The sequence below is a fragment of the Epinephelus fuscoguttatus genome, linkage group LG2 (genome assembly GCF_011397635.1).
Source record: "Epinephelus fuscoguttatus linkage group LG2, E.fuscoguttatus.final_Chr_v1".
NCBI lineage: Eukaryota > Metazoa > Chordata > Actinopteri > Perciformes > Serranidae > Epinephelus > Epinephelus fuscoguttatus.
The window spans coordinates 18873735-18901341 of NC_064753.1; the positions used below are offsets into that span (position 1 = coordinate 18873735).

At 40.9% G+C, this 27607-nt stretch overlaps 1 protein-coding gene across 1 annotated transcript in view; it reads left to right on the top strand.

Moving 5' to 3' along the window:
• Positions 1 to 10669: 10669 nt before the first annotated feature.
• LOC125906105 (ras-specific guanine nucleotide-releasing factor 1-like) overlaps positions 10670 to 27607 on the top strand; it is a 35604-nt gene continuing 18666 nt past the window's right edge. The window contains exons 1-9 of the mRNA XM_049604528.1: positions 10670 to 11271; positions 18903 to 19009; positions 21857 to 22004; positions 22828 to 22920; positions 23862 to 24115; positions 24232 to 24311; positions 24865 to 25058; positions 26346 to 26455; positions 26652 to 26770. Of these exons, the coding sequence (XP_049460485.1) occupies positions 10996 to 11271; positions 18903 to 19009; positions 21857 to 22004; positions 22828 to 22920; positions 23862 to 24115; positions 24232 to 24311; positions 24865 to 25058; positions 26346 to 26455; positions 26652 to 26770 (1381 nt within the window). The 5' untranslated portion in view covers positions 10670 to 10995. The remainder of the gene's footprint in view (positions 11272 to 18902; positions 19010 to 21856; positions 22005 to 22827; positions 22921 to 23861; positions 24116 to 24231; positions 24312 to 24864; positions 25059 to 26345; positions 26456 to 26651; positions 26771 to 27607) is intronic.

Genomic DNA, 27607 nt, shown 5'->3' on the forward strand with positions numbered 1-27607 from the left:
CCCTCAGCACCGTGCCTATTCCAGTTTATCAGTGTATTCATGCACTGTTGTGCACTGCAGGCGGTGAGTGCCAGTTCTGCTGCAGTTTTGAAACTAAGCGAGGCATACTCTGGGAGGTTTATTAGTCCCCCCCACCCCTCTCTTTTTCTCTCTCCTCAGGGCATGGCAAAGGCAACTGTGGAGAGACACTGCCACAAATAGACTCTCTAAATATGGAGGGCTTCAGTCAAGAGAAAATACATAATCGAATTTTGGGCCTCTCCACCAAACAGCTTCTAAAAAAAGGAACAAGACAGAGGAAAGGCTGAACGGTTGATGACACTTTATGCTGGAATATGTGTGTTTTGAGTGTTTGTACCTGTGTGTTGGTGTGTGTATGTGTGTGCTTGCACCTGAGTGTGTATCTACAGTAAATGTGCCAGTATCTGTGCTTGTGAGGCTACAGCTTGGCCTGCAGATCCCAGGTAAATGTTGTGTTGTAATATTTAGAGTTTCTCACACACAGATGCAGAATTTACAGACTGTGATATCTTCAGAGACTGTGTGTCACCGCAGGGCCTAAAGCAGGGTTTATACTTCTGCGCCGAATCAACGCCATACCTACAGTGTAGGCTCTGCATCGACGTAGAGAAATAAGGACACATCACAGTGACTCATTTTTTTCTATTTTGGTAAACCCAAAAACCCAAACCATTTCCCTCAGTGGAAACAAAGCTCGTATTTACTTTTATTTCACAGATAAGAAACAATTCACATACAAAGACCACAGCAATAAGATAAAGACTTCGAATAGTTTATTGCATATGATGGATTATGGGTTCAGAGGAAAGCGTGAAGGGGTGAGGATCAAGGGATTAGAAAATGAAAGGATGAGGATGGGGGGATGAAGGGATGAAAGTCAACGGTCAAATGGATGAGGGATAAAGGGTTGAGGGATGAAGGCATGAGGGACGAGGGTCGAATGGGTGAGGGATGAAGGGATGAGGGATGAAGGGTTGAGGGATGTATGGATGAGGGGATGAGGGTCAAGGGCCAGATGGATGAGAGATGAGGGATGACAGGGTAAAGATGTAGAGTGAGGAATGAAGGGATGAGGGTTGAGGGATAAAGGGATGGAAGACTGAGGGCTGAGCGATGAAGGCTGGCTTCCTGGGTAGCAGACGAGCACGATGACAAATGTGTTGGGTTGAAGGTGGGAACGCAGGAGGGATCCCGGGAGTGAGACTGAGTGGGGGAGTTGTCTCCTCATGAGTTCGGCTTCGGATAGAGCCCCCACTGGTTCCTGTATGCAGAAAGGAGCAGAGAAAAAGATGTAAGCGGCAAGACAGGATTGGGTGGGTGGGATGTGAGAAATGTGTCGAAGAGAAAGAGAATGCATCAGGTGTGTTTCAGTACTATTGGGCAGAAATGGGATGTGTTCGAGGCGTGGTCTTTGTTCCCGAACCTAGTTTATAAAACTACATTAAATTGTGAAGACAATAAAACCTCCACAAAACAGCATTTTAAGTCGTGTGTGATTTATCCTTAGGCTTCATATGAGCAGAGGAAATCTCCGCTAGTTGCTAGGCTAATTTATACAATATAAAATGCCATGGGCATGTGCTAATAACATTAGCATGTTATACTATTTGTTTGGAAAATGTGTTTAGTATGAGGCAGTTGATTTGTCCCTGAATCTTGTGAGCTTTAATGGAATCAAATTTTTTTAACATTACCTTTGTTAGGAGTTGCTGTTGTCCCTGGCTTCATATGAGTAGAGGACAAGTCTGCTAGCCACTAGGCTAATTTATACAGTATAATATGCCATAGGCTTGTGCTAAAAATATTAGCATATTGTATTTGTGGGGAAAATGTGTCCAGATAAAGACAAATGCTTTGTCTGTGAATGCTTCGAGTTTATGTGTTTGAAACGATTGCTATTAAGTCATGTTTAAAATGTGTTTTGGGTGTGTTTTAAATCAATTCAACTTTACAGCAATTCACAGAAACCCCAGCGCCGACTAGAGTTTTGTTGGTGTAACTGCAGAGTGACACAGACACACCACTGCACGGGTATAGGCGTAGGCCACGTGCGTGTCTGTTATGCTCTCTCTTTCAGCTCTCTTTTTGATCTCCACTGACTGCTGAGGGAGATGCCACACTGTTCTCACCAGCAACTCACTAACTTTAACTTTCTTCTGTTAAGTTAGGCAACACTGACACATTTCCAGCAGTGATTGTGGCAACAATAGTAGGTATTTCAAGCCTAAACATGATCTTTTCCTCACCATATCCAAGTGTTTATGTGCCTTAACCTAACTACATGTTAACCACAGTGTTGTCAGAATATAAAATTGTAAATGGAAAAAGCTAACAAAGTACCATTTAACTTATTTCCTACAGATGAAACCTACAAATGTAACAATGCCAAAATTTATTCTGGCGATCACACCAGTACATTTCTTTAGGAGTTTTGAGGAAATTTGAAGTGGTTGAGACCTGGAAAGCGTTTCACCATACATGACCCCTGGAGCAGAAGGTTTAATGACTAAATGACATTTCAGCTGCTGAACTGGGTGAGGACCCTCTTCCTTTTGGTTCCTCACGTGCTGTAGTGCTGCAATGCGCCATGCTGCCCTGCAGCTGACCCTGTGCTCTGGCTTTGTGTTGCACACACTGTGGGCGCCAAGCATGTATGGGACAAGCACAAATTCCAATCAAATCATTTGTCAGCTGGTGAATCAATCACAGTGCAAACCAAACTTCACATTGAGGAAACAGTGAAAGTCTGTCAAACTTCCACTCAGTCACATATTTCATCTGATCCAAAATACGACCATTTTAAGATTCTTCCACACTGACTATATTACAATAATGAACACATGCCTTCATGAGTCAGCCTCCTTCATCCTACAGCCAGGACTTTGTGTGCGTGTGTGTGATGGTGGATTGCTGTCTGTAAGTGCAAATGTGTGCATGTTCACGAGCACAGGCGACCCCACGCGTGTGTCCGTGCAGCCACGTGTCACAGCAGATGTTGCCTAAAGCCTCAGCAGTGTCTCCAGTGATGTGCTGTCCGCTGACCTTCAGTAACATTTGAAGATGCGACGGCCCGCTTGTCAAGGACAGCGCACTTCTCTGGCTGATTATGATGCTTTGCCTTTCATTAATATGCCTCACCTCCAGATCTGCTATATGGCATTTGCATGACATTTGCATATATCTTTGGGCCAGCCATTTGGCGCTGCGGTGTGTGGAGCTTGTGGGAATGATACCTGTTACAGAGAGGTAGATGCCACTACGGTAGGGTCACACAGTGGAGGTTTGGGTAAAGTTGGGGGAGTGTAGACAGTTTTTGGGGTCATGTGGGAAAATCTTGAGCTGCATTTTTGGGCTGGTTGCAGTTTAAGATAAAAAAGTAAAGTCGTGCTCACATTCAAATAAAAAATAATTTACCTTTACCATTATTTTGCTTTGAATTTGTCTAGTTTTGTGCTCAATTTAATTTCAGTGATCTCAGATTCCTGACTGAAACTATGTTCAAATGGAGGATCTAGGAGCAACTTTCTTCAGAAATGTCAACTTGGATCAACCTTTTCAGAAGTTCATAGATAAATAAAGTTTATCCACAAATTTTGGGTGCAATACTGTCCACCCCAAAGTATTTACCAACTTGCTGCAGGAAAGCACATGATTTTTCTTTAATTATCTAAAGAAAAAGCACATTCCTATTTTCATTTCACCTTTATTTAACCAGGGGAAAACAGTCACATTGAGATAGGATATCTCTTTTTCAAGTAAGCCCTGGCCAAGTGGCAGCACAATTAGACAGTGAACAAATAACAAGTAATAAACAGACAGTGATAGATAACACATGTTAAAAATAATTACAAGAAGGAAATAAGTTTTAAAAAAAAACCAAAAAAAAACCCAGCAACAACCAATTTCTAGACTAGACAACACTTGTGTTAAAAACAAAATTAATTTAAAAACATTTCCATCGGGGCGGCACGGTGGTGTGGTGGTTAGCACTCTCGCCTCACAGCAAGAGGGTTGCCGGTTCGATCCCGGGCTTGGGAGCCCTTCTGTGCGGAGTTTGCATGTTCTCCCCGTGTCAGCGTGGGTTCTCTCCGGGCACTCCGGCTTCCTCCCACAGTCCAAAGACATGCAGATTGGGGACTAGGTTAATTGGTGACTCTAAATTGTCCGTAGGTGTGAATGTGAGCGTGAATGGTTGTCTGTCTCTATGTGTCAGCCCTGTGATAGTCTGGCGACCTGTCCAGGGTGTACCCTGCCTCTCGCCCGATGTAGCTGGGATAGGCTCCAGCCCCCCCGCGACCCTCAAGAGGATGAAGCGGTTAGAAGATGAATGAATGAATGAACACTTCCATCTGAAACTAGCAAGCAAGATAAAAACCAGAGAGTCTACACCTTTGATATTGTGACACTGTACTATAGGCACAGTGTTGCTTAGAACTAAAGGCTAACTTTGGTATGCTAACAATGCTCACAATTACAATGCTAATTTTGATGATGATGTTGATTTTTAATGGATACGTCATATTTGCCCTCTTAATTTAGCACGCTAGCATGCTTAGCTTACCCGCCGTCAATGCAAAATGCAGTTGAAGCTGATGGGAATGTCATTATACAGTTATACAGATGACTAGTCACAAACCAAAGCATTAGACATATTAAAAATTTGACCTGGATGAAAATTTAGGGCATCGTCAGGGTTATTATAATTCATCCTAAGAGCACAGTTTTCTCAGATTTCCAATCAGATGAGGCCTGGATGACTAAATAAGACATTAGGACCAGAACACTCACTTCTCAAAAAGAACAAAAATGTTGTCTTGTTTTGTTGCACATCTTTGTCCCATTGTTGTGAAATCTTCTCTCTAATAGTACGACATTTGAAATAATGACTCACTGTGTAAACAAAGGGACAATAAAGAAGGCCACAGGGGGCTTAGCAGACTTCCCTCTTCTGTTTAAGAATTTCTATATCTAATCTTAAAACAAATAACTTCTGTCTCTTTTAAAATATCAAATTGATTAACCTCAAACTATAGCACAATCATTTACAATCACATGACAGCAAGAATGGGATATATGCTCTAGAAAAATACCTTTCTTCCTGTTCTGTAATGTTGCATTTTCAGTGTCTGAGTCATCTTTGAACCACTCTACTCCCCCTGTTTGGTTTTGTATTTGTTGGGACGGCACAGGTAATACGTGAGTGAGATCTGTGGTTGTGTTCGTTCCTATCTAAAGCTCGGGCTTTCGGTCAGTTTTGATGCTGCTTGGCCTGAGGATGCTGCAGGTGGTGACCCTGCATGCAGTACCTGGCACTCAGCAGAGTGCGTGGAGCTGCAGCCAAATCCCAGAGTCTGAGAGCTGCCCACACTGGCCAATCTGCCATCAGAGAGAATGAGCAGCAGACACAGTCACTGAAACAAACACTCTGGCAGGAACATAAAAATACATTTTTAATGTCATAAGGAGGGATCGCAATGTGTACTAAAAAGCAATCATTACATCAATTGTATTATTAACGGTAACTGAGTGTAGGAGCAGTTTATACTGTAACATCACGGCATGCTATTAAAGCAGTTTGTTGTATTGAGGATTTTTCAATTACAAGTTCCTAGTTGTGCCGTCACTGACTGATCAGGATGGCTTTGAAGACAAATATCCTCATCACAATTTAAAATCTAAGCTTATCAAAGCCTTTTTGCCCCCAGTTGCTAAATCTGACAATTGCAAAACTCAGTGAAATCTGGTTTAAGTGTGACTCTTTAATCAATGTCTTCAAATAATGTTCGCTGGGTATTTTCATGCTTTTTTCTTTAGCACAGAAGAAAACTTTATTTCTAATTGCAGTATTATATTTGGCAACATAACACTGTTCTGGGGCCTCTATGGCTTTCCTAGCCCTACACAGAATGCCTGAGATGGAGAGAGCACACCTCTCTGCCTTTTCATGTGCCTACATGGACAAGCAGCAAAGACCCACCAGGAAAACAACAGAGCAGCATCAATGACAAACAGAAATGACATTGATAAGTCAGACACAACATGAAAAGGAGGAGCTGGGGTGGAGGTAGGTTGCAAAGTGGCTTGCAGAGGAAGCAGCAACAGTAGGCGGGCAAAAGCAATTTAAATGAGGTGCTCTAACTGAGATTTGCCAACTGGTTGCATAGAAAGGAATCAATCAGCTGCTCCATCAGTTGATTGGGCTGTTTGAGATCAATTGATGTAGATGGGATGTGTGCTGAGCTTGACATCGTGTCCTGCCTGAGCTAATGCTATGCTCAATATGCAGTCCTGGAATCTTGTTTGAAATGTTGATCATTACAACTGACCATAAATGAAAAATTACAATATTTCTTATTTCAACATCATATTTAATTCAGGAAACTGAAGCTGTAGTATGTGAATGCCTGTTATAATGTTGCAGCTGCCATATACACATAAAAACAGTTATACAGAATCAGTTAAAAGCTGTTAGGTATCTTTGCCACCAACACATGCAAAGCACTCAGATACTAGCTGGTGAAAAAGGTCTAGCACTTCTCTGAAGTTGGTGGAGACCAAAAAAGAGCTAAAAAGACAGTGAATAATGGTCTTATATGTGTCAGGTGGCCAAAAGCAGAACTCCAAATGAACGAATGACCATTTTTCTCTGTGTTTGCTGAATGTGCATTGCAATTGTTTTTGTTTTTTAAACAGCCATGACACATTTTTTAGGCAATGCTATGTCAGAGCTGTGAGACTGTTGCTCTGTCAGGAGTTTTTCTGTCGCTGCATTAACCCCCCGTCATCACAGCTTTGTTGATGAATAACTGTTTATTGATACACAGCAACCCAGAAACCCAGAAAGAGTGTTTGAAAATCCTGTTGCACAGTATGTCTAAAATCACCTCCAGCTGTGGGCTCCGCCCTCTGGAAGCTGTGCTCTGATTGGTTACAGTTTCATGGGTTAGAATGCTCCTCATGACCTTTGTCAAATGTCATCATCGCTCCGTCTCTCCAATCTTCTGCGTCACTTTCCATTTTATACCATCTATAAAAGGAAGCCATAAAAATAATCTTTTCTATCAGTGCCAGTCAGAGAGGAGAATCACCACCTCATTACCACCCCTGTCTGAGGGGCTGATTATGGGATGGAAGGAGCCCGGCAACAGAGTTGAGCCTGGGGCGTCCTAGTGGCTCAGTCTGCTAATGGCTGCATGGGGATGAATTGCAGCTCATTCCACACTGTTGCATTTCTCTCCCTTCACTTCCACGCCACTCTTCACTGTACCTGACACCAAAAAAAAAAGAAATGAAATACTTAAGAATGGTGAATGGTCCTCTCTGCTTTTAATAAGAAGACCAAAAAGCTGGATGAATCTACCAACTGCAGCAGTCAAACCTCTCTCAGTTATGCCCTGTTACCTCCCTGGATCCTTTTAATGATCCCACACAGACAAAGCACTGTGATCCCACTGTGAAACACCCTGTGATGAAATAAACCATTGTGTGTGTCCTCGCCCCAATATGCTAATCCAGGATTAATTATGGGCCAACCCTAATGAGTATCTCTCTCGCCCTCTTAGATATGGAAATGCACCAGCAGTGGACAGCGTTGAGAGGCTTTTGTTCTGTTGTTTGCTCTCTGTGCTCTCTGTGTGCTGTAAAAGAGGCAGGACGGGACAGACAGAGTAGACAAGGATAAAGGTTTAGTGGCCATAGATTATTTCAAATTATATCATTGCTGGAATGAAACAAGATCTGTTCTCACTGGGTCGAGGGAGTAAATTTGTAGTGATGCCTAAAAATCAGTATATCTACAGTGAATGTGACTTAAGGGAATTTCACCTGTGGAAGGAAACCTGCCAAGAGTAGAGATTATATTAAAACTATTATACAAGTTATGAAAAACTAATGTAAACTGACCTGGAGCCTTTTGATATGTCTGTTGCTGGACTGCTCACCATCAGTGGTTACCTATCTCCCTGACAGCATGGGTGGTGAATTGCCTCACCACCCATGCTTAATTAGACAGGAAGTGTGAATATGGGCAGAGCCAGAGAGAGAGGGAGAGATTTGTGGTGGCAGTGTGGAAAGACCTTCAGCTTTGAACCAAAAATATGCTGTTTCAAGATCAGGGCATGCTGGCAAACAGTCAGACTGTTATGCAATTTTTAAAGCGATCATTAAGGATGTATTGTATTTTATTATGGCTGATGTAGGGCCAGTTACATAGTGTGTATTGATGTAGTGTATGTTATGTATAAAGTGATTAAAACTGGGGATTACTGAGACTTAAACACCTTAGCCCCAAGCTAGAGAAAATGAAACTTTAAGCAACAGTGAAACAACATTTTAAAATTCTTGACAGTGTTTAAAGGTCCAGTGTGTAGGATTTAGGGGGATATACTGGCAGAAATGGAAGTATAACAAATCAGAATCAACAGAGAATCAACATGTTTTTGTTACCTTAGAATGAGCCGTTTATATCTACATAGGGAGTCAGTCCTCTTCCATGGAATCTCTCACGTTGCACCGTCATGTTTCTACAGTAGTGCAGAACAGACAAACCAAACACTGGCCATAGATAAGGCAATCTGAGTTTTCACTTTTTTTTTTTTTTTTTTTTTTTTTTTTTACATGAAACTGCTCCATTCACTGATTTTACCAGATTACATGTAAATCACTGGGTCTGTTTGTTTTGGAGAGGAAAAGACCTCTTTGAATAAGTCGGCTCCTGGTAAAAACCTCCTGAACAATGAACACTAAAAGAATTCTTGGCACAGGGGTCGCAATCTGTAATCGTCACTGCTCGTTGCCACTAAATCATACACAGTGTGTCTTTCAGTAAAATTATCAACACAACAATGAAAACATACTTGATTATAAGTAAATGTTCTCCATTCAAAATCTACATGAGTAAAAGCACAGAGGTATCAGCAGCAAAATAAGTAATAAAAGCAACAACTATACATGATAAACAATATATGACATTTTTAGACTAGTAATACTGATGCATCAAAGTGTAAGATGTATTACAGTGTTGTAGCAGATCAAGGTGGAGCTAGTTTAAACTACTTTATATTCACTTAGGAGTTTTGAATCACAGACAAGACAGGACAGGACAAGACATGACAAGGTAAAATACAATAAGACAAGATAAGATAAGATAAGTCAGGACAGGACAGGACAGGACAGGACAGGACAGGACAAGACAAGACAAGACCAGACAAAACAAGGTAAAATAAGATAACACAGGACAGGACAGGACAAGAAAAGACAAGACAAGACAAGGTGAAATAAGATAAGATGGAATACGATACGATAAGATAAGATAAGATAAGATAAGATGAGATAAGATAAGATAAGATGAGCCAGGACAGGACAGGACAGGACAGGACAAGACAAGACAAGACAAGACAAGGCAAGACAAGACAAGGTGAAATAAGATAAGATGGAATACGATAAGGTAAGATGAGATAAGATAAGATAAGATAAGATGAGCCAGGACAGGACAGGACAAGACAAGACAAGACAAGACAAGGTGAAATAAGATAAGATGGAATAAGATAAGATAAGATAAGATAAGATGAGATGAGATGAGATGAGATGAGATGAGATGAGATGAGATAAGACAGGACAGGACAGGACAAAACAGGACAGGACAAGACAAGACAAGAAAAGACAAGATAAAATTAGCCAGGACAGGACAGGACAGGACAGAACAGTACAAGACAAGAGAAAAGACAAGACAAGACAAGACAAGACAAGACAAGACAAGGTGAAATAAGATAAGATGAAATAAGATAAGATAAGATAAGATAAGACAGGACAAAACAGGACAGGACAGGACAGGACAAGACAAGACAAGACAAGACAAAACAAGACAAGGTGAAATAAGATAAGATGAAATAAGATAAGATAAGATAAGATAAGACAGGACAGGACAGGACAGAACAGGACAAGACAAGACAAAACAAGACAAGACAAGATAAAATTAGCCAGGACAGGACAGAACAGGACAGAACAGTACAAGACAAGAGACAAGACAAGACAAGACAAGACAAGACAAGACAAAACAAGGTAAGATAAGATATGACAAATCAAGACATGACCGGACAGGACAGGGCAGGGCAGGACAAGACAAGACAAGACAAGACAAGACAAGACAAGACAAGACAAAATAAAACTTTATTGACTGAAATGGAAACAAGTAGAACATTTTAAAGTGAATAAAATTGTTAAGCAAGGCCATTCAAAAGCTCTGTACACCCCATATATTACAGTCGACCACAGACATGACTGACATTATCATTGCATGATCTTGACTTGATTCCTTATCCCAGACTCAGACTCTTTCCACATGTGGTTTTAATTCTGAGAAAGGAAACACTCCTCTCAGATGTGTGTGTGTGTGTGTGTGTGTGTGTGTGTGTGTGTGTGTGTGTGTGTGTGTGTGTGTGTGTGTGTGTGTGTTGTCAGTCTCCGGGGCCTGATAAGCCCTGTAACTGCTCCGGGATTCTCCACATGGAGAAGCTGCGTCTCTCTGCTCCTCTTGTGTTGCTCCTCGGAGTTTCTGTCCAAGGTGCTGAAATCTGCTGCTCCGGGGACGGGTCACGTGACTGCGCTTCCTCCCTCTGTGAGAGCAGGATGCTGTGTGCGCGCTCGCTCGCTTGTGTGCGCGTGTGTAGGCTATGCTCGGGGACACCTCAGTCCTCACGAGGAAGGCTTTTCTGAGGAGGCTGGTGTAGTAAGGCTGGCAGCGTGGATTTAGTGCAGTTGAATGCGTAACTTTGCTTACATCCGTGCGTCCTGTTCTTACGCTTTTTATTCATTTCTTTCCGCCGTTGCAGACGTTAGTGTGGCAACTGTGGATAGGCACGCGGGAGTGGACTGCTGCCCACCAAGTCTGACTGTGTTTCGGAGGTGCTGAGGAGGAGAAGAACATGTAAGAGTCCGCAGGCATCCCCGCAGATCCTTTTCGGATTCACAGCCAAAATGCAGAAAGGGATGAGACTCAATGATGGCCACATCACCTATCTGGCGCTTTTGGCGAAAAAGGACGGGACGAGGCGAGGTTGCCTGAGTAAGAAAAGCTCCGACAACACAAAATGGCATTCAAAGTGGTTCGCTTTGTTGCAGAATATGCTGTTTTATTTCGAGAACGACTCCAGCTCACGCCCCTCCGGACTGTACCTGTTGGAGGGATGTGTTTGTGACAGGGCACCGTCACCCAAACCGTCTCTGTCAGCGAAGGAATGCTTAGAGAAGCAGGTAAGATATCGATCACACGGCGAGCTCCCATAGGTCTGATTGACTGACAGTGTCAGTGTGAACCTCCTCACTGACGCTGCTGCCTGTGTGTGTTGTGAGAAACTTGCTTTTATCAATGTGTCTGAAAGCAAGAGGAGGTATTCTGTGTACGCAGCAGTTGCTGTTTTTATACCAACACCTATTTATCACGCAAACAATGTCCCAGAGATGTTCACTTGACGCTCGGTGTTACGTAATGGCGTCATTCTAACTGATTGATTGTCTCGATTCTGCACTAAAATAGCCTCACAGCCCGCCTCTGAGGTAACCCATCAAAAATACAGAAACATACAGTGCTTTAAAGTTGACAGGATGAATGCAGGTATCTGTGAAACTTTGCCAACCAAAAAACGGGTCCCTCAATTTCTCCTCTCGTCATCATCACACTGTTTGTTGCAGCACATTTATTTTTACATAAGAGACTTTATTTTTAGACATCTCAAATGTTGAGGGTTCGCAGCTCATATGTGGGGAGCAAACTTAAAACAGCATCCAAACTTTGCAGGTTGCCACCTTGCGGAGGAGAGCTGCCCCTTCCTTGTCGTTTTGACGTAGCCTATTGATTTAATTCCTTGTCTTGATATTAATAGCATCCTACCTTGGCAACTGCGTCTCCTCGGTTCGAGCGGCTTGGTTCATTTGATAGCTCTCTCATTATCATGAGGTTGTTAACCACAGCCATGAATGGAGCCTAAACGATGTCCCAGGCTTGCTTTTGTTTCTCAGTACATCCCCTATTCGTTTAATTCCTCGGGCATTTAGTGCCGTGGATTAACATGTGTGAGGGCTACACAATGTCCACTGTTGTTGTTTTTTTGTGCCAGTGTGACAGGGTCAGAAATAATCTCAGGGAAAGCATGGTTGCCTCCAGCGAAACAGTTTTGAAGAGGTTAGGTTAGGAAGGCTGCTGGAAGGAATAAACCTTGTGGCATAAAAGCATTTAAGAGCCAGAGAAGTGGTCAAGCTGCTGTGAGCTACGACTGCAGTCACCTTCTGAAATCTGTTCTGCCAGCTGCAGTCTCTTCTGCTTCCCCCTGCAGCACAGCAGATAAAGAATCGCAGTCAGAAGTCAAAGTGATGGGTTATATTTTTATCTCTTCAGTCATCATCATCTGCGCTCATGAGGCAAACAGGTGGTCCACCAGTGCCATTAACATGTTGAATCCGACAGTTATTTTCCTTTTGAGTGTATGTATGAAAGTTTTCACTAGAATTTAGAAATACCTGGACTGTAGGCCTCACAGACATATTGCACTTTTACTATATATCAGATGTGGTGTTAGGTCACACATGTAAAGACTTAAGACTCAACAAAATCAAAAACGACTTGCAACTCGCCTTGGACTTCAACACCAGTGAGTCACAACTATACTTGGACTTGAGCCTTTTGACTTGAAAATACTTGATATATCCCCCCAAACCCAAATATTTAAAGCATGTTATTTAAAAAGTGAGCTACAAATTAATTAATTTCCCTTAATTTCCTGAATCAACTAACATAAACAGTATTCATTTCCAGCAAGTCAACTCTAATTCTCTAGATCCACTTTGTTTGAACCAATCTGACAACATCACGTTCATGTACAGACTACTACTGCTAAACTACAGGTGGTGAACAATAAATGACTTGCATTATGCAAAATGTATGGGTTGAAAATTACAGAGACGCAACAACCTCCATCAAATTTGATTATTTGTTTCACAAACAAATACAAAGTTTAAACAGCCTTCATAATTTTTGTACATTAATCTGTTGTTGAAATGCCATTTCATGAAGAGCACATTATGACTTGTTTGGGACCCAAAACTCAAAGTTTAGGACTTGGGACTCGACTCAGGACTTGCCTAACTTGACTTGGGACTTGACTTGGGACTCAATGTCCTGCAAAAAAATCAATAACTTCTACATGGAAACAACCAAAATCCCCTCACAAATAATGAACATTTCATGTCTCTCCCATCTACTGCTTTGATAATATATGCAATATTTATATTATAAATATTATGCATATATATATGCAATATTTGTGATCTCTTATTTCATATAAATAGTTAAAATATCTGTTTATCCAAAACAAAGTTTGATGACATTTGCACATATTGGATGTTACACTGTCAGACTCAGATTACTGAATTATTACATTTAAATTAAATTATTCAGCTACTCAGTAATGAACATGTACTATCTCTTTGTTGGTTGTCTTGTTAAGACCCCCTAAGTTATAATATTTATATTTTACTGTATAAATGAGGAATAAAGCATAGACACAGGCTTAATTCATTACGACAGACTATTGTACAGTTTTCCTGAGCGTCTCTTCTCATCATCTGTACCTGGTGTTGCTGTCCATGGAGCTGAACTCTGCTGTCATGTCATGCTCTTCAAACACTTGCCCTCTGCTCTTTGTTGGCAGGGCTGTCAGGATTAGTATCAGTGTCACCAATGGGGCGCCATACAGATGTGCCAGCAGAATTTAGACGATTCAGAGCAAGTAAATACATGGTTATTTTACCCTGGACAATTTTTTCCCCCTGTAATGGAGTCAGATTTAGGTGTTTGGGGTTACAGTTGTTAGCACGGGAAAAAAAGCACTGGATGGTTGTCGTTTTCCTCCAACAAGTCCTCTGACTCATATGACCCTATACGTTGTATGTTAAATACAACCCACTAGAGTTTCCTGAATTGGTGCCCCCACTGGTGGCAAGAGATTAACACTTCCTCTAAACGACAGAATGTATCATTTATGACCATTAATACATGGTTAACGTCATGAAACAGTTGCAGTTGCACCAAAACTCTTTGGTTATGTTTAGAGAAAAGACCATGGCATGGCTTAAAATAAGTACTTACTGTTATTTCCTCACGAGACATACAACCTTACACAATTCATATAACTCAATGTTGACTTTTGGTCTCATGTGGGACACGGACAGCAGTCTCCTGGGTGAAAGTCCTGTCTTTGTTTAACACACCTTTCCACCCAGAACACTTCCCTATGTGGGCTTTGTCGATCTTTATACTATGTCACTTGACCACCTCCTTTGCTATCATCATTATAACAATGGCCACTAGAGGTTGCCACCTAACATTAAATATAAATGTGGGTCATAAGTGCTGCTTCTACAAACGACCTATGTTTTCGTGTTTTGGAAGAAGACAGTCTTTTTTCCGGTCAAGCAATAATTTTGCAGTCGTCAACTTGACTGTGAGGAGTTTTTTTTCTTTTTCTCTTGGATTTTTTTTTTTTTTTTTTCTACGAAGTATTTGTAGTTGTTGTAGAAGCACAGACATCAGGAGGGAGCTCGGAGTAGAACCACTGCTCCTTTGTGTCAAAAGGGGTCAGTGGTTCGCGAGGTGGTTTGCACATCTAATAAGAATGCCCCCTTGACACCTCCTGTTACAGGTGTTTCAGGCTTGTCCCACTGGTAGGAGGCCCCGGGGCAGACCCAGGACACACTAGAGGGATTACATATCTCATCTGGCCTTGGAACACCTTGGGGCCCCCCAGGAGGAGCTGGAAAGCGTTGCTGGGGAGAAGGTAGTCTGGGGTGCTTTGCTTGGCCTGCTGCCTCTGCGACCTGGCCCCGGAGAAGTGGATGAAAATGCATGGATAGTTGTAGCTGCCTAAAATGAACCAGACTTGAGTGCGACAGTTACAGCATATCTGTGATTCAGAGTCTAAGGGGGATTGTCTGCACACAGCTCTCAACGTGGAGGTGGCTGAGCTGGCAGCTAGCAGCTAATGGTGCTAACTCCATAAACAGCTCTAACAATGGCAACAGTGCTGACAGAGCTAACACTATTAACTGCTGGGAGACTGCACGGTGGATGCTATCCTATGAGACAATGGCATTGCAGAGCAGTGCAGAGCAGCAGTGGTTAGTGGGATACACACACAGGGACTCACGTGCACTCATAAGCACACACAGCCGGACCGTCTGCCACAACAATGAACAGAGAGGCAAGGATTACAACACACACAAAGGCAGCGAGACTCTATCCCCTGCTCAGTACGCCATTACTCCTCTACATCTTTACATAGCGGCTCCTTTAAATAGAGGTAGCAGGTCAGAAAGAGCACATATTCGTCATATGGGTTTTTTGGAAGGCACTGATTAACAACATACTTTGTTGCATAGCCACGAGAACTCGTCGGCCACTCTCATAGTGTGAACTATTGAACTTTGCTCACCATCAAGCCTGTTTCCTTAAAACGGTGTCAGGACCAGAGCTCTATTCTAGGGATGAAATATGGACTGAGTGACATCTATGATGACAGCTGTTCATGCAGGCTGCTCCAGTGAATTTATTTCAACAGTGAATTAAATGAATTTGAAAGCCTTCAATTAGCATAACACAGTCTTCTGTTCAGCACGTGTCCCTTTACATAATATGTGTCAGGAATAAATTCTCTCAGTTTTGTGTTATTTGTGTGGGGGTGTGAAATTGTATGCACACGTACATAAGATTTGAAGGTGTATGCACAAATATATGTGGTTTTAGTGTGTGTGAATGACACACTTTGTAGTATGCAATCAATCAGTGTCCGTGTCTGTATGTGTTCACATCTGTATGTCTTGTGAGACTGTGCGTGGCTTGAAGTCTCTCTTTGCCTTACTGTGTGCTGCTGTATACGCTGATGTTGATCTATAAAAAGGTGAAATGAGGACAGAAGGAGTAATCAATGCACCAGGTGTCTGAGGGCATACAGATTTCCTTTTCACTTTCCCCACTCTGGAAAAACAAAGAGTGACACTTGAGTCAATGAGCAGACTGCAGAGGTCATCTGAGGCAATGCTACTGTAGATTTCTAACACTGAACCTGTTACATATGCAGATTACAACAGATTTCTGTTGAGCGTGTCAGTAGTGTGTGTGCATGTACTGTGTGTGTGTGTGTCAGAGCTACAGAAGGAATAGCCGGGCGAGTGCTGGATCTTATCTGTGTGTGACAGGGAGAGGGACAATGCAGCGAATAGATGCCAAGCCAACTGCCACCTTGCAGGGCTACAGCTCTTTTTATAGCCCTCAATCCTCAAGAAGGCAAAAGATCTTTCTCTCCCTCCCTTTCCGTCTGTCTCTCCGTTCTCATTGTATTCTTTGGAGTGTTCTACTTTTTAAATGTTCTTATTCCCCATTTAGAAGGCGAGCTACGTTTAAGCCCACAGTTACTATGGCAACCCCTATTTGCATCTGAAAAAGTGCATTTGAAGGGGCCAACGAAATGTGCAACAACATGCCTCGGCATTGTGCTTCACTTAGCAAGTACAGCAAATATGGGCATATGAGAAATGTGAGGTGGTGAGGGGTAGAGGGAGGGGGGCGAGGTGGAAATGCTCGCACTTATATAAACAAATTTACGAAAAAATAAAGAAAAAAGGATCCCGATACAACAGTAGACCACCATCAATCTCATATTTCATGACTTCACTATTGTTGTGACTGATTTTATGAAGGTATTTCAGAACTTTTAAAAAAATATAGTTTGGGAATTTATAGTATAATCTTAAGTATAGGTTAAATGTAGGCATAAAACAGCATGACTGTGGCCAGCTGTAAAGTAATCACAATAATTCTCAACAATATCTGTGCTCAGAAAAGAAGCAAACAAGACTGAATGGATGTATCCATGCATCAATAGTTGTCTACAATATCTATGGCACCATAGAGTTTCAATATTCCAAACATATTTCCAATTGTTTTGAAAAGTGTATAGAGTGTCTGTAAATGCATTTTTCATATTTAATTGTTTAAATTTAAAGTTAAATATGGTTACACTCTCAGTTTACTGCAGGTGGTTTATGTTACACAGTGAAATAGCATTACCTTTACATACTTATTCTTGAGTTTGTTGACATTGGCTTTGCTATCCCATTGTAATGGATGTGCAGTACTTTTAATGAAGGTGACAGAACACAGAACCGCTTATCCTCTTGAGGGTCGCGGGGGAGCTGGAGCCTATCCCAGCTAATGTTGGGTAAGAGACATGGTACTGTACACCCTGGACAGGTCGCCAGACTATCACAGGGCTTACACATAGAGACAGACAACTTTTCACGCTCACACTCACACCTACGGCCAATTTAGAGTCACCAGTTAACCTGCATGTCTTTGGACTGTGGGAGGAAGCTGGAGTACCCAGAGAAAACCCACAATGACTTGGGGAGAACGTGCAAATGCTGCACGCTAACCTGTTTGACATTGTTTAATTTTTGGGCCTGGTAAACCGACACCCCTGATGGCCAACCCAATGTAAAACTACTACTACTACAGTTTTATTTAACTGTGTTTTACAGCCGAACGCTAAACTTAAGTTTGATGTCTGAGTCTGCATCAGACTCTGAAACATGTTGTTTGTTCAAAATCATGTCTATAAGCAAATCTCATAAAATTAGAAAAACTAATATAGTGTAAAGGTGATAAAACAATATTGCGTAGCTTTTCGGAGTTGTTACAAATGGCCAGGGTTTCCAAACAGAAAATCAATGTATAGCTGTAAATGTATATGTACTGTATGTATAATAGTTAAAAAAAGAAAGAAAAAAACTTATTGAAAAAGCATTTTTATTTAAAGAAAACTAAACTAGCCACCATTATCATAACCATTACTTAAGTAGATGTGTTTAATCTTTTCTGTCTTCCAGGTGAAATTAAATACCTTTTATTCATAGCTCTTAAACAAAGATTTACTATGGGCTACGGTGTTTCACTTACCGAGCAATAATGTCTCTATGGCATAAAAAATGTGGTGACGTGGAGCTAAATATAGCTGCCTAAAAGGCTTGACACACCAGCTCACAGGAAGCGGGAGATGGGAAGCACATTATTGACAAAGGCCCATTCTGCTGCTCATCAGGAAATATGGAACATTACTCTCCTTCATAAATGATTTGCTCTTGGCATTTGGGAGGGATAAAAAAATCCAATATATTGGATTTGTGGGGGTCTATTTACAATGCATCAGTGTTATATAATTTGATGTGTTTCAACCACAAATAGACTGTCTGTACTATTAATACAATGACCACCACTTTGGTGATTTGAGGATTTTACCTGATAAGCCTGTTAGGAAACACTTCCACATGCATTTGCCACAATTGCCACAACTGGACCTTTAAGGCTGTTGGGTCACTGGACGTAATTGGCGATGGAGTAAAAATAGGTGAGGATGTAAATCTGTTTGTGTCACTAAAACGCAACCAAATCACTGGGACAAAGCAAAACAAAATGTGGCGTCAGTCGAGAGGCTTCCACCAATTCAGAGGTGAGTTGCCAGGTTACAGGCAGAATACACTGAGGCTTTATAATGAATCTCTCAAGACTTTTCCCTCAGGATCTCTCTCTCCCACTCATTCACACACATGGGCATGCATGTGTGTATCCATACAACTTTAAATGCAACAAAATGTAGATTCATGAAAATGCCGGTCAGTGATGATGAATAAAATGTTTCCTCTCACGTAGGTTTTCCTGCGGATCATCAGGAGAACATTGTACATTTTTCACTAAAACCCTTTCATATATTTTAACTGTCTCAAGATATGCTGAACAAATTTTATATACTGACTCTTTCTATCATGTTGATTTCCAGTACTACTTTATCGTCTCGTTTAATCATGACAACCAGAAGGCTTTGGAGCTGCGCACAGAGGACGTCAAGGATTGTGATGAATGGGTGGCTGCCATCACACAGGCCAGGTACCTCTCACACATGACCTCTCACCTACATACACACATTCAGCTGAGGTTTGATCTGAGGAGATTTTATTGAGAGTGTTTGTGTATGTGTTTGTGTATAGGAACTTGAAAGGGTTTTGGAGCCTTTGAGGGCCAAAACTGTACCACCCCATAAATCAGCATGTAATTCTTTAGTGGAAGGCAATAATATCACTCAAACTGGAGATGCATGGTTTCCTCTTGACAGCACCAAAGTGGTCAGTTACAGTATACAATTACCTTTTTACAGCCTAATACAGTAGACAAAATCCACTGATTGAAATTAAAGGTAAACCATGCGGTATTTTTTCTAAAAACAATGTATGGATCATAGACTCTTTTATACAGTCTATGTTATATAGTCATACAAAAGCAATCCCTCTCAGTCATCACCTAGGACCAACTACAAGTGTGTGGTGGTGTATTTATCTGCAGACCCTGCCCTCTGCCTGCATTTTCTTATTTTCTTCTTGCTGTGTTGGGAAATTTCAGGGTATAGTGCACAGGTAAGGTCAGACTTCATAAAAAGGTAGTGACCAGGTGCCAGACTGTAGGCAGAATGTATCCAAGAGAAAGCTATTAAAATCATGGACACTGCGCAGAAAAAATGCAAATATAGCGAGGCGAACACCAGTACAGAGTGTGTTCACTTTCACTTTTACCGGCAATACTGTTTATAAAAAGTAGGCCTAATTGACAGTTCCTGTACAGTATAGAATGCACCAGGAATGAGTCCGAAAACCTGGAAATGAGTTAGCATCTTACCACTCACAGTTCCGTCCTCTCAAGGTCAATTGGTTTTCTGAATGGGTTTTTATTTGGTTAGATGCCTGAAATAAGGTCTGTCATTAACACAAGCTTAAGAGTTTTGTTCTGCGACATAAAATATGTCAGTAAATACCCCACTCATGAACTTTGAAGCTTCTATGTGTCTTAAACAAGTGAATAAATGAGACAAGTGACTAAATGAGGCAACAGAACATCACAATGCTACACCAAATATGGCTTTACAGTCTTGTTATGGTGGTGACATAGGTCATGTGACCTTGTGAACTTCTTTATAGCTTAATGTTGGCTTTTTACTTCTTACTTCTGCTGAACAAAACATGCAAGTATCATAAATGTTTGATTGCCACAGAGCTTATTTTCTGCTGTAATCCAAAATCCAATAGAAAAATCCAGTGGGCTTTTTGTTAAAGGAACCAGCACAATGTTAATGTCCATGTCGGTCTATAGAAAAACGTAATCCTTGGAGCACTCTATACCTGTAAATAGTTTTTTGTCTGCTACGTCTGCATCAGTTTGCAGGCTAGCTAGCTTATTAGTTGTTCAGATGCAGCACATTAAGCAGAATGTAAGCGTGCCTGTGAATGTCACTTTTGTCTGGTTAGAAGCTGCTGTGGTTCTCACTCTTCAATACCAGGAACAAGTGTCTGCCCATGATATGTCGACTACAGCTGTTGGCTTGCTTTGTCTCTTCTTCTACGATGTAAGCTAACGCTGGCACTCCGGCAGCCTCTCAACGTCTGTCACTTTTTTAAAAATCTTACTTTTAGTAATGAAAAACTATTAAAACTAAGTTTAAAAGACATGTTGACAATATTCTTTCTACTGACTAAATGTGATTTCAGTTAGACATTAAAATGAAATACACACAAAGAATTGTACCTCAACAAGAACGAAATATGAGCTAAAGCACAGTAGGTTCTTTGAGCTAAATGCTAATGTCACTATGCTAACATGCTTACAATGACAATGTTAACATGCTGATTTTTTAGGTATAGTGTTTACCAAGGTCATCTTATTAGTTTAGGATGTTAGCATGCTTACATTAACTCAGAGGTAGACTACTAAAAAAAAAAAAGAGTAGGTACACCCGTAAACCAAAGTTAGGACTGATAATTTCAAAAATGACCTGATCGCAAAACCATCTTTCCGATATTTGTCAAGATATTTCCTTCTGTTGTGGTCATTGCTAACCCTTAAACGCTGCTGCTAGCCTGGCTTAAAAAGTGTTAGCTTCAAAAGTCTCATTAAGATGACTTAGGATGGGCTACAAGAGGATGTTAACAACCCCAATATTCATTTGATAGTCTGGTATCCCTGTCCTCTTTAATATATTCTGCCAGGCTTCAGATTGTCACTGGATGTGTGGTAGGATCAGAAAATAAAGTTACAGAAGTTTGTGAATTCCCACCTCTCTTCTCTGCTGTAAAATCATGAGCAAAATGCCCCTTTAAGATTCAGAGACAAAAGAGGGTCATGAGAGCCAAGCGATACAATCACTCTAAATGTCAGCAATGTGCATTTGTATGGCGAAAGGTCAATTGATATGACTTATTGAAGATTACATTGATCAGTGCTCAGTCAAGGCAGCAGCACTTTCTGTACAGTAGTATGTTGGCCTGTAAGCATTTAATACACAGCAGGGCAATGAAGATCTGTATTTCCATATTATTATATTGCTTTAATAGAGGTTTCTGATGTCTAGATGCTTTATTCTAATGCTTTAAATTTTTTTTTTTACTTCCTATTATTTCAGCACATTTCCACTTTAACAAGCTGTTTTGCAATGTTGAATCAAATTAAACTAAAACCCTTTGTTGAACTGGGTAATGCTCAGAATAATCACTCATGCAGAAGCAGGCTTTACACATGGTTTGCTAAGCCTGCAAGTATTTGAAGAAATGGTTGCATAAGTGCCTGCGCTCGGTGTGGACGTAAGGTCTGATCAGAGGTCTGCTTTTGCTTTGATAAATCTATGGAGAGCCCATGAAACATGCGTTAATGAGGTCCTTACAATGTCTCTGTGTGTGTGTGTCTGTATAGTTACAGGAACCTGGCTACAGAGCATGAGAGCCTCATGCAGAAGTATCTCCATCTAATCCAAATAGTGGAGACGGAGAAAACGGTTGCTAAGCAACTTCGACAACAGATAGAGGATGGGGAAATCGAGATAGAGCGGCTAAAATCAGAGGTAAGTTGCCTTGTAATTTCATGCTAGTAATACCTGTCAGTGTGTGTTTTGTGTTACTGTGTTACTGTATGGCACACAGACACAGACAGCTAAAAGATGGAAGTGAGAGTAGTCAGGCACAGAATATAAAGACAGAAAGGGCAACGGACAAAGGTCACGACCCAGATTCTTACCACAATGTCGTGAGCTCATGTCGAGCGTCACATCTTGCAGCGCCTCCGGGATGTCCTTGTTAGAGACTCTGCAATACTGTTGAGTGTTTTGTATCCTAATTATTCAGTCTAAACTAAATCAAATGCACCTCTCTTTAATGTGCTAATGGTTGGCTCCAATTGAATTGAATGTTTTCAATATGCATGAATCAGCCTCTATTGTATCTGATACTGCAGCCTGGAACACAAAATGATAATCAACTGTCTCACTTTCCACGGCTAAAACGTGTAGTAGCAATGGATTTGGGGTTGTTTTGTTTGTTTCAGTCCTTTATTAAAAGCTTTTTTACCTCTGGTCTATTCTTATTCATACACTGTGTCAGTCTAATGGGGGTAAATGAAACAGGGCTGAATGAAATAAAATACATTTTTGATGCAGCTGGTACACTTTGTTCATATATGATTTCTTTGAAACCAGCTAATGGATGGTAAAGTTGGACAAAAACTGAGTATGAAAAAAAGAACACATAATAAAACATTCATAATCGTAATAAAAAGAGTGCAGTGAGAGAATATGACAAGATAAGATCACGAGTATTGCTGCATACAGCGTGAGATACTTGTCTTTGCCCACTCAGTCGATGCAATGTTTGATTTGTTTTGAATCTCAGATTGCTGGACTGCTCAAGGACAATGAAAAGATCCAGTCAAATCCAGAGGTACCTCCCAGTGAGGATGACATGGAGATCAAGAAGATTAAAAAGGTGAGAGGTGACTGCGCTCATGCTTTGCAGTTTTAAAGGAGAAAGCGTGACTCACTCTTTTTATTTATCAAGAAAAACTAAAGCAATGCAAAGATGACGACCAAGTGGGGAGGGGGAAAGTTTGATCTGTTCCAGCAGAGATACGTATGGTTTCTGAAACAGGTTTTTAAACACTACATCATCTCTTGGCACCTGCAGGTTTTATTTTTAACCTTCATTTATTCAAGGAAGCTCACACTCGCATTCACAGCGGGGAGCTCCTCATCCACTACAACCACCAGCTTGTTCTGTCTTCAGCTCGACTGCAGCAGCTGCCTGCTTCTTAATAAAGCTGGAGAGTTTGGAAAGTTTTGGAAAGTCAGTTATTTTAAGCTGAAAAAGCTGAGGTGATGAATGCACAGATAATTATCACCTGATTCTGCAGTTTCTCTCAGCTCTACAGAGCGCTTTAGCGTCTTTGAGCTCAGTGTTTTGGTTTCTGCTGGCACACAGCTTTTCTGTTTTGGTTTGCTCTCAAGGTTTCCAGCTGTAGCATGTGGCTGTATTCATACACCCAGTAACAAACAGTAGATAGCCATAGTTAGCACTCAGGAGTTGGTGAAGACCAAAACAGAGTTTAAAGGAGGATGAATATTGGACTTACATTTGTCAGGTCAGCAGAGTCACAACTCCAAATAAATGCTAATGTCTGCAGGATGTGGTAAGAGCAAATGTTTGCTGGCGTGTCCTCCATGGCAACTTTATGAGGTAATAATATGTCAGTTTTGTGTTTACAATAAGCAGGAAGACTGAATACACCTCTTTGTGAAGAGAAAATTAACCTACTTATTAGGCATGTAAAATCCCTCCAAAATCAACTGGATTACATAATCAAAATTACATGCACACACAGACATACAAAGGTAGGTTAACTCCTGTGTGCTCACCCTTTTTTATCTCAGGTGCAGAGTTTTCTGCGCGGTTGGATTTGCCGCAGGAAGTGGAAAACCATCATCCAGGACTACATCCGTTCGCCCCACGCTGAAAGCATGAGAAAGAGGAACCAGGTGGTGTTCAGCATGCTGGAGGCAGAAGCCGAATACGTCCAGCAACTACACATCTTGGTCAACAACTTCCTGCGGCCGCTCCGCATGGCTGCCAGCTCCAAGAAGCCGCCCATCACTCACGATGATGTCAGCAGCATCTTCCTTAACAGGTGGCTAGTGGTGAGACTGGTTGTGATAGTGGTGTGTGACTCGGCTGCCAACGGTTTTGAACAAGAGAGGGAGAAACAATAGTCATGACTGCCATTTTGCTTTTGTTTTTTTTCAGTGAGACCATCATGTTCCTCCATCAGATCTTCTACCAGGGCCTGAAGGCCCGGATAGCCAGCTGGCCGACACTAGTGCTGGGTAAGAGACAGAGACGACCCCTCAGTCACCCACACAGCTCAACATTAGGCTTGCTTTTGTTGGGATTTGAAAGGGTCAGTTCACCCAAATCATACATTAAAATATACATATTGTAGGTTTTTAAGAAATCCTCCCATGAGACTACCAACTCATTGGAGGATAGCTTGTGGTACTCATTTCTAAAAAAAAATTGAGAGTCTTTTACTAGAAACAATGTCCTTTTCCCTCATGATTCTCACTGTAAACAACATAACTCAGAATTATTTTGTACTCATATACAACCTGTTTCATTGTTTAAATTAAGATTTGATGATGGCACAGATCAGGCTGAATTTAGACCAGGACATAAACACATGCCCACATTTTGATTTTACATGTTTGCAGAAAGTTTTACTGATAAGAACAACTGACTCTTTTTCATGGAGAAGGATTTCTATGATTTGTTTCTGTCTTTAGATAAACATTTTATGATAAACACATGGGTAATATATTGTATGAATGAATTAAACAAAACGTATTGTATAGTCATGAAGATTTCTGCTTCTCTTTACAGCGGACCTGTTTGACATCTTATTGCCCATGCTGAACATCTACCAGGAGTTTGTGAGGAACCACCAGTACAGCCTGCAGATCCTCGCGCACTGCAAACAGAACCGGGACTTTGACAAGCTGCTGAAACAGTACGAGGCCAAGCCCGACTGTGAGGAGAGGACGCTGGAGACCTTCCTCACGTACCCCATGTTTCAGGTAAGAGACCAGGTTTACAGTGTGAACAACTGCAGTATCATTACAGACTCACCACATCATTTCATTAAGTATTCTGTGGCACCTGTTAAACCTGGAAAGTACACTTTTTTAGTGCTCCAACAACACTGTGGTAAAATATATTTAGATTCAGTATTGTATTTACTTTTCTGAAGTACTGACCTGAATTACCCAAACTTGGTTTACCTGTAGACAAGCAGTAAGATTCATGTTAGTACAGTAAAGAAATCCAGAATCTTTCTACAAATCTCATCCAACAACGGTGGCTTTTTACATTATCACATGTCTGACTTCTGACACAACAAGTGTAATTATTTAAAAAAAAAAATGCACAGTGTCAAAATGCCTCATACCTACATGTTTTCTCAAAATCATAGTGTTGTCTGACATTTCATTTATGAGCTAGAACTTTATTGTAATGTCTCACAAGGCCATTTTTTTCAAATTTGTATGCTGTATTTGTTTATTGTTGGTGAGATTAATGTCTTTTAATGTTAGACGCATGCCCATTTGACAGTATTTGTCATTTTGGTCTGGTTAGACTGGACAAATGATTTCTGCAAGATATCATTTAAGTATAAAAATGTTGACTGTTGCTCCCCATCAGGGCAACAGGTGAAACATTTAAACATCAGAGTTCATCAGTGCATTATATTTCCAACTTTGATCAAAGTCACATCAGTTAAAAAATTTGAAATCATTTAGTAAGAATGCCTCTATTAGGTAATCAGTGTATTATCTGTGTGAAAAAGGGTAATTATAAAATTCAACTGACCATTGTGAGATGTCAAATAGAATTTTTTTTGTTGAAATGAACAACTTGTCCTTTGTTTCCTGATCTTCAGCAATGAGATGACGTGCAAACAGTTGTAGCACTTTTGCACAACAGTCTGTGTTCAAATGAAGTGACGTTTTCAAAACTACATCAACAGCAGAATAATGATGCTGAGAGTAAGATTTGAAGTAAAGACATAAAAGTGGATGCTATGGTGGTAAAGGAAATAGTGTTTCATGGTGAAAGTGAATTAAAGTGTCAGCGTCGTTGGTAGAAGAGATGATCTTTCTGCCTTTCAGGTAAACTCTGGACAGGCTCCATGATCAACTAATTACCAGTCCAAGGCCATTTATGTCAAGATGCTTGACACTGCTTTCTCAAAAGCTTTAAATCTCTTGACCTTTCAAAGTTTGAAGTGCACATTTTAACACTAAAGGATTAAAGATACCCGTTTCGATAGGTGGGTTAAACATCTCTCTCTTTTTCTCTCTCAGATCCCTCGGTACATCCTGACGCTGCATGAGTTGCTGGCTCACACTCCCCATGAGCATGTGGAGAGAAACAGTTTAGACTACGCCAAGTCAAAACTGGAGGAGCTTTCTAGGTAGATTTACTGTCAGTCAGACAAACAAGTGGAAATATATTGTGTATTGTGCTGTTGTATATGTTACAACTCAAAGAAATCCACTGTAAATGAATTAATAAATACAGAGGTGTGTATCACATGCGGAGGGATTTGACTCTATTATCAATGAACTGAACACACAACTTTAACTGTGAATTCATTGTGTCCCCTACAGAATCATGCATGATGAGGTGAGTGAGACCGAGAACATCAGGAAGAACCTTGCTATTGAGCGGATGATCGTGGAAGGTTGTGAAGTGCTGCTGGACACCAGTCAGACATTTGTAAGGCAAGGTAAGTAAGTCGAGATCATGAACATTGATTTTTATATCGGTCTGTTTGCTAACTTTATAGTCAACAAAGACGATTAAAGGGTAAACATTGTCATTAATGAAAACTGAAACTCATTCATGTTTTCAAATGCTTAGTTAATTTGATTAAGGAGGCCACATTTGAACCCACTGTCAGCTGTATCACCACGCAGAAGGAAGTGTGCATCTACTGCTAGCTCACCTAGTACCACATAGCAAGCTAATATCACAGCTCAGAAAATAGTTCCTACATGAAACCACTCGCAAACAAGGTCTGTGGATTATCTTGAGTAACCAGGTCATTATTTATGGAAAGAGAGCTGTTTAGTTTTTTCAAATTTTTGGGCATTTTGAGCAACACAAGTCGAGTGCCATCTAGTTCCATTATACTGGAGGGAAGGCAGACATCTCTACAGCCGATATCTCCAACACTCTGCAACTCACACCAAAACAATATATTGATAAATAGCACTACAGGTTAGAGGAAAAATATGTGTTTTTGATTTTGGGGTGAACTGTCCCTTTAAGTCCCTGCAACAAGCTTGCACATCTGGACCATAGCAGTGGAAATCACCAGTCACATTCAAACGCACCTCAGTTAGTAAGTAAACACATCACTGTTTGCTGCTGATTCTGTCTTCAGTCGTACGTTTAATCTGATTCTGATCCAAGCTGTCACGTTCACTTCAGTATAGTCAGCTCTGTTTAAAGATTCATTGTAAAAGATTTGTTTGTTTATGCACTGAACACCTCTACCGGACCAGCGTCTCCACTGAATGCAGAGATACCAAACCGATAATCAACCCAACATCTAACTCCT